Here is a 7,934-nt window from a genome sequence, read left to right as displayed (position 1 = left end):
CATTATGCAGCTGTTCTAGCGCATGGGACTGTAAAGTCAGATGGAACAGGGCCTAGCCTTTCAACCAACTCTAGCTTCCTAGCAACCCCCCTCCCCCCCATGCCCTACTCCCAACCCTCACCCCGCCCTGTCGCTAGTCCTTTCCCAGCTTGGGTGTCCGGTTACTACTTTTCTGTTCTTACTTTGACTTTGGCCCAAGCTAGGGGGAAGTGGCCCAGGAGGGTCCCGTGCGGCTGCATAAAATTGGCAGCTTCAGAACTAGGGGAGGGGGTTGGGTGTGCGACGTTGAGGGGCGGGGAGAGGGGGCGGAGGAGCTGCTCTCTGAGTGCAAGTCCGTGGGCTCTGTCAGAGATTCTCAAGTCGGAGCAGAGGTAGAGATTCCTTTCCACGGCCTGCTTTTTCGGACAGGAGTCAAGGCTGCTCTCAGGGGCATAGTCCGGACTCTAGGTGAGCTCTCTGGGCCCCAGGGCATCACTCCCCCCCCCCCCTCCTTTTCTACCCCTATTAACTCCTCCTGGGAGCATCCATTCCTATGCACCTCTAGGGCAGGAAGCTTCAGAGTTGGATCGTTGTTGATGGTGGTGGTGGTGGTGGTGCCGTGTGTGTGCTTTACCACTTCCCCTTCTCACCTCTCCCCAACCCCCAAGAACACCCCAATCAGTTACCACCCAGCATAACTGGATGACCCCTATAGGGTCACTGTGCCTCAGTGTCGAGGGTCTGCTTGACTCCGAGGTAGCAGGGGAGGGGGTAGTGCTAAGGTTCAAGTTGGTACGAGGAACAGGGAGGTTGCTTCTGACCTCCTGACCTGGCTTCCCTCCCCGGCAGGGTGCCACGCCCGCGCTGATGCCCCGAGTGCTTTCAGGGCTTCCAGCTAATCATGCCACAGCCGCCCGCAGCTGCCTTGGCGCTGCCCCTGCTGCTGCTGCTACTGCTGGTGGTGCGGACGCCGCCCCCGACTGGCGCGCGGCCATCCCCAGGCCCCGATTACCTGCGGCGCGGCTGGCTGCGGCTGCTGGCGGAGGGCGACGGCTGCGCTCCCTGCCGGCCAGAAGAGTGCGCCACGCCGCGGGGCTGCCTGGCCGGCCGGGTGCGCGACGCGTGCGGCTGCTGCTGGGAATGTGCCAACCTCGAGGGCCAGCTCTGCGACCTGGACCCTAGCGCCCACTTCTACGGGCGCTGCGGCGAGCAGCTTGAGTGCCGGTTGGACACAGGTGGCGACCTGAGCGGCGGAGAGGTGCCCGAGCCGCTGTGTGCCTGCCGCTCGCAGCTCCCGCTCTGCGGTTCCGACGGCCGAACCTACGCTCAGATCTGCCGCCTGCAGGAGGCGGCCCGCGCTCGGCCGGACGCCAACCTCACCGTGGCGCACCCAGGGCCCTGCGAATCGGGTACGCATGGCCCGGGGCCCCGACCCCCGGCACTTGGGGTTCCTCAATGCGTTGCTCCCTGGTCCCCGACGGCATTGGTCTTTGGCCAACGGAGCGACAAAGATGAGGTCAGGGAGGCCTCGAGTCCATAGTCCATTATAAGAGTTTGCTCTCGGGGCTGGTCTGCAGTGGCCGCCGCCTGAAGGTGCGGGTCAGGAGCTTTGTCAAAAAGCTGCGAGCGCTGGGGGCGTGAAATTTCCAGACCCAGGTGGCAGAAACCAACCCTCTGAAAGAGCAGGCACACAGTTAACGCTTGAGCTCAGAATTGAAAGAGTGAAGAGAGACTCTCAGACTTTGCCCTGACCGCTAGAATCCAGGCAGGGAGACAGGTTCCTGTGAGATGCAATCGGATTTCGTTTGGGCGGCTTTGTAGAACCATTGATTAGTTAACTTAATCTCGGGACCTCTTCCCGCGCTCTCCCCTCCTCTGCGTTTATGGATTAGTGGAGGAGTGGGGCTCTTCTAGCTCCTCCCCCATCCCCAGGGGCTGAGGGCCATTCAAGCCTCAAGTTTTCTTTGGCAGCTTTAGTAACCTTCAGTTCCTGAGCCCCTTTGAGGGTCTGGCTTGGCTGGGGCTGCTGGGAAAACAAACGCTCTGTGGGAGGTTCCCCCTACAACGCTGGCTTTCTGCCTGCTGCCCAGATTGGTTTCAGTGTCTTTGCCTTTGCCACGTGGACCGCCCCCCTCCCCAGGGTGGGGTGGGGGAAGGGCTTCTCTTTGGGCCTTGGCTAAGGGACCTGGTTAGAGAAGGGGGAGGATGTGGGGGAGGGAGGTATTGGTTACAAGCATAGCGGGATAGGGGCCTGGAGGGTGGAAAGAGGACAGGGGAGCAATCAGGGACACAGTGTGGCTGCCAAGCTGAGGTGTGGGTCTCTGTGCTTGTTCATGCATCTTGTTTGCCTGTACATTTCCATCTCTGTGTTCCTACCCTTGTGTGTACCTGCAGCTACATTTGTACGTACTACCTATGCGTGTGTCAAGTTGTGTTTATGGATGTGTATTTACCTCAGCATATCTTGTGTTCCCACACAAACACATTCAAAATGGTTTGTATATGGGGTCCTTGCTGGGCTGGATGTGCCATCCTGGTCTCAGGCCTCCCATCTCCACCCCCAGAGCCCCAGATTGTGTTGCACCCATATGATATTTGGAATGTGACGGGGCAGGATGTGATCTTTGGCTGTGAAGTGTTTGCCTACCCCATGGCCTCCATTGAGTGGAGAAAGGACGGCTTGGACATTCAGCTGCCAGGGGATGACCCCCACATCTCTGTGCAGGTAGGGGCAGGGAGCAAAGCCCTCTCTGGGGCAGCCCAGGGTCCCCCTAGAAGGATGCTGCTGACTCCTCCTGGCTCCAGTTTAGGGGTGGACCCCAGAAGTTTGAGGTGACGGGCTGGTTGCAGATCCAGGCTGTGCGTCCCAGTGATGAGGGCACTTACCGCTGCCTGGCCCGCAATGCCCTGGGCCAGGTTGAGGCCCCAGCTAGCCTGACAGTGCTCACACCAGGTAAGGGAGAACCCTGAGCTCTGGGGGCTGGGGGAAGGTGGTGGATTCAGGCCCTTGAATGTGTGTCCATGTGTGTATGTGCATGTGGGTACACACACAGGCATGGCTTTCCCACAGACTGGGATATGGGGGCACTGACAGCCCCTCTTTCCTGTTTTCTATTCTTCATCCACATGTGTTTGCAGACCAGCTGAACTCCACAGGCATTCCCCAGCTGTCATCCCTGCGCCTGGTTCCTGAGGAGGAGGCTGAGAGTGAAGAGGGAGAGGATTACTACTAGGTCCAGAGCCATGGCCCATGGGGGTGGATGAGTGGGGATAGTTTTCAACCCTGCTCTTGAAAACATCTGGAAAGGGGAGTAGGGCCCCTTCACAGATTGCTTTAATGCCCTTAGTAGGGGAGATGTGATGGTGGTGGGAGAGACAAAAGTTGGAGGAGGGTAAGGAAAGAGGCAGAGACTAGGGGAGGTGGGATGCAGGGGGGCCCATCCAGGAGATGCTCTGGCCAGGACAGTCTCCTGTGTGGACCAAGCAGGCAGAAGGCTGGTCTCTAGTAGGCAGGGTGGGGTGGGGAGGAGTGGAGCCGACACAAAGGGGTGCAGACACCAGGATCCTCCACTTCTTTCTGGCAGCCCTCCCTCCAACCCTGCTAAGCCAGTCTTTTGGCTGCCCTTCTGCACAGCTCCTGAGGTTATTTTCCTAATCCCTAATCTTTGCCTAACCTCAGTTTACCCTTCCTCAAAACACCTTCTAGAAAACTTCTCTCTCTCCTAAGTCCCAATTGCACTTACTAACTGCAATCCTCTTTGCTGTTTGCCATCTGCTGTCCAGAAGAGCACGGTGGAACATGGTTTAGCTCTGTGCAGTAAGATGGGCATTGGGCATGTCTAATTTCTCCTGTAATTCTGGGAACTCCATGAGGGCAGCACCATATCTTATACCATTTTGTACTGGACAATGCCTAGCATAGGACTAGGCACAGTAGGCATGCAATAAAGATTTATGAACAAACTAAGACACAAAGATGTTTCATGCAGATTTGCACATGGAAACCACATTTCTCTAGGAGGCCCCCCAGGGCAGTAGGACTCTGGCTTCCAGAAGCTGTAGGTCCTGCTCTCTAAGCACATGCCTGCCAGATGTAGAGGAAGCTTGAGCTGAGGCCTACCCCCCACATCCCAGGGCAGGAAGGCTGGAGCCATCTGGTTGCGAGGGAGGGTATCCTCCCAGTCTGCACTGCACTAGGGCTCATCTAGAGATAGACTGCCTGCCCCTCTGTCCCCTCCCCAGGCAGAGTGGGGAACCAGATCTATGTGGGTAGGACCCAGTATGAAAGCAAAAACTGGATGAAGGAGAGGAGAAGTTTGGTCACATGTATGGGCCACACCCTGGGATTTCCCTACGAATCCACTCATTTCCCAGCTGAAACCAGACAAAGTCATAGTAAGCGTGTTTTCTCATCTGCCCCAACTGTGACATGTCCTTTTTGGCTGGAGGGCCCTCAGAGAACCGTACTCTCGCTCTCGAAATCTCTCTCCACACTCTCCTTACCTAGCCCAGGGACACTGGTGAGGCGCAGTGTTTACTGACTGATTGAAAGAAAAAACGAAAGCTTAAGTTCGCAAAGCCAAGGCCCCGTGTGTGGATGTTGAGGCCCTCCTACGCGCCTGGGCTCCGCCCGAAGACTGGCGCCACAACGAGAGACATCGCAGTTGGCTCGGTGTCTGAGCTTGTCCTTTGGGGCCCAACGCAGGGAACCCGGCCTCTAGGGAAGGGCGCGGCCCGGACCCCAAACCAAGGGCTTGGCCGCCCCTCGCGCGGAACCTCAGGACTCATGCAGAGGCTAAGCCAGAGGACAGCTCTCATGGCCGAGTCCTGGCTGGAGTCCGGCGTTTCCAGGAGCTGCGCTTGACAGCTCGAGCGGGTTGAATACTTGGGGCGAATTCTAAGTCGACCGCGAAAGTAGGAATAGGGATGTGAGCGGTGTGGCGGGGGTAGAGGAGTCTTGCCGTTCAGAGTCTGGACCAGAGGGAGATCTGCTCCGCGCTGAAAGAAGCGACGCGGGTCTGGGTCCCGGAAGAGCCTGGGAATCTATCTGCCCCTGACGACTCCCGGCCAGCTGGGCTCGAAGGCGCCTCCTGGCGGGCCCATCGATCCTACCGCGCCCACTTGCCGAGCAGAAGTTCCTCTCGATCCTAATGGTCACACGCGCCCGCAGAGCCTGTACTCCACGATCGCGACTTTACAGGATGTTCAGGTGGAGCCTCCTTGTAGCCTCAGTTTCCGCCTCCGTGGCGCTACAGGTTCAGGCCCCACAGTCTTGAATAGGAGGAATCCCTGCTACGCGCCCCCCCCCCCCGCCCCGCCTCTGCTCCAGCGGACTGGCTTTAATAACGTCTCTGGAAAGTGACACGCGATTTATTATTAAAGTAACGCAGGGACGGGAAAGGTTTAATAAACGCTCTGCAGTGCCGAGGATTATTCATCGCAAATAAATGAGAGCGCGGGCGGCGTTTTAATAAATAATTTCCCGCCGCTCCCGGGGGAGGAGAGGGGAGATGGAGGGGGAAGCCGAGCTGCTGCCAGAACTCCCAGCTTCGCCTCCCCACGGGTTTCGAAGCTTTCCTCGCGTTTTTAGTCCTAGGTTGCTCACACCGACGTGTGAGGTTCCGGGAGAGCTGACTCGCAATGGTCTAGATCTGGAGGCAGGAGAGACTCTGTCCCATCTTACCTCCCCCATCTCCGGGATTTTAAGTAGTTAGCCTAAGATGAGCGAATTCGCTTCCTTCCAGCTCTGAACCAGAGCTCTGGAGTCAAGACTGGACCAGGGCAATAAGGATTAACTGGCACCAGCCCCTCCCAGGCTTAGGGTATCAAGTCCCAGGTCCTGGTCACTCTCCTCCCAGCTTTTGGTTGACCTGGGTTGGGAGTCCCAGGCAGAATGTGGGGAGTAAGCTGCTGAAAGGGGCTGTGTGTACAAGTGTGTAGGTGCTACACGTGTTCAAATGACCCTGACTTGGTCCTCTGGCCATCATAAGGAATAGGGCCCCTGAAACCAGTTGCTGGTTGTTAATTTGAAGGCTTCAAGGAAGGGTCCTTGAACTGCACTGGTCTGAACTGAGGGAGTCCAGGTGAACTCCAGCCCCTAGCTCTTTGATGAACAGTGTGGGTGTGTATGTGTGTGTGTATTTGAGAGCTGAGCAGAACTGGAGCCCCAAGGGGGAGTCCACTTCTCGAACAGAAACCTGGAGGCCCAAGAGGATAAACCTGATTTCAGAGAGGGCCGAGATTGCAGACTTGGGGACAAAGGACAAGCCCACCTTGCAGGTAGGTAGGGGAGGGGAAAGTGCCTGGGGTATCCCTACTAGGCAAATTTTCAGCCTTGGTGGAGAGAGACATCTTTTGGCATTGCCTCAGGTAACAAACACTTGGAGTACAGGAAGTGGTGAAGGAGTGCCATCTGGTGGTTATTTCTGGTAGTGGCAGCCAAACCTGGGCCAAGGGTCTTGAAGACAGTTAAATTAACTGGAAAAATTTGGGTAAAAAGGTGCTTGGATTTGTATTCATATATATATGTGAAGGTGCACATGTATATGCAGTATATGTGTGATATATATAATATGTTCATAGTAGTTATGTGTGTATATGTGTCTACATGCACTGTAGACATACGTGTATACATATATGTATGTACAACACAATATGCTCTGTGTGTAGATTATCTAAATGCATATATATGTGTGTAGATAACCATGTATGTGCATATATGTATGTATGTACATAAGTGCTGTATATCTGGATGTGTTGTCATATGTGTATATAGCTGTATGTATACATTTATTTGCAAGTACATGTTCCATTATATGCCATTCTTTCAACAAATATTTCTCATGTGCCAACACTGTTCTCGGGACTGGAAATACATCACAGAAAAACACATTGTCCTTGCCCTGTTGGAACTATATTATATTCTACGATGGGCATGTGAATTAATTATATACGTGTGTGTTTACAGGATTGTGTGTGCAGGTATGTGTAACTCTGTTTATGTATATATATGTGCAGCATAGACAGGCCTAAATATTCTGGTGGGCTTGGAGGTTCCCTGGTTTTTTGCTTAAAAGCTCAGGTCCTGTCACCTAGGACTCTATTCTGTGTGTGTAGGCAGGTGAGGGCAGAGGGAATGAGGCTGGAGACATAGGCTGATTACCTCCTAGGATATGTTTTGGTTATTTCCTCAGCCCTCTGAATAACTAGGTTCTTTCTAAACAGGGAACAGCTATGTACGTCCACTTAGAGTGATGGAACGTTAGTGAAGATCAAGTCTCACCTCTCTGCTCAAAGCAGAGCACTTTAGGAGGAAGGATGATGGGTTGGGGATGAGTGCAAATGGAGTCTGGGAGGCTGGGGTAGGAACAGATTCTTGGAGGGCAGTGGTGGGGGCATTTAGAGACTGGAAGGGATCTGGTCTGGTAGGTAGTGATGGGAGCTCTAGGACTCAGGTGCAGATAATGGGGGTGGTTTGAGAACTCTTGGGGGAGGGATGAGCTAGTGGATAGAGATGGGGCCTGAGGGGGAAAATGGGGTCAGGATCAGGGATGGATTTAGCTGGGGGGGGGGGATGCAGGGACAGAGATAGAGGCTCTGGTGGCAGGGAAAACCAGTCTTTGGGTAGAATTTGGAGGCCAGCTCAGATGGAGTCATCCCTCCCTTTCTTACACCCCTTCCTTCTCCATTAGTGGACCCCTAATGTTCTTCTGTAGTCCTCCCTCCTCAAGCTGGGGGCAGAGGAGAAGAGCTTAGGCTCCAGGGCTTGGCTTAGGTGACTCACTGGTGGGTGAGGTGAGGCAGAGCTCACAGCACCACTGTCTCATGAAGGCCTCTCCCAGCCATCTGGGTCATTGCCTGCCCAGCTGCCATTACCAGCCTCCAGTTTGGGCTCAGCTCAGGGGGTTCAAACAACAGTGACCTGGAAAAGGTTACAGAACATCCTCTCCCCTCAC

At 55.0% G+C, this 7,934-nt stretch overlaps 1 protein-coding gene across 1 annotated transcript; it reads left to right on the top strand.

Moving 5' to 3' along the window:
* Positions 1–846: 846 nt before the first annotated feature.
* On the top strand, positions 847–6,849 carry KAZALD1 (Kazal type serine peptidase inhibitor domain 1). The gene is given in 5 exon segments (XM_057737585.1): positions 847–873; positions 875–1,388; positions 2,544–2,704; positions 2,785–2,932; positions 3,118–6,849. Coding segments are annotated over 5 exon segments (945 nt in total). The 3' UTR covers positions 3,213–6,849.
* Positions 6,850–7,934: the final 1,085 nt, after the last annotated feature.

Source organism: Hippopotamus amphibius, chromosome 5, assembly GCF_030028045.1.
Source record: "Hippopotamus amphibius kiboko isolate mHipAmp2 chromosome 5, mHipAmp2.hap2, whole genome shotgun sequence".
NCBI lineage: Eukaryota > Metazoa > Chordata > Mammalia > Artiodactyla > Hippopotamidae > Hippopotamus > Hippopotamus amphibius.
Note: the sequence above shows the minus strand (reverse complement) of the source record. Positions and strands in the feature narration are given on the sequence as shown.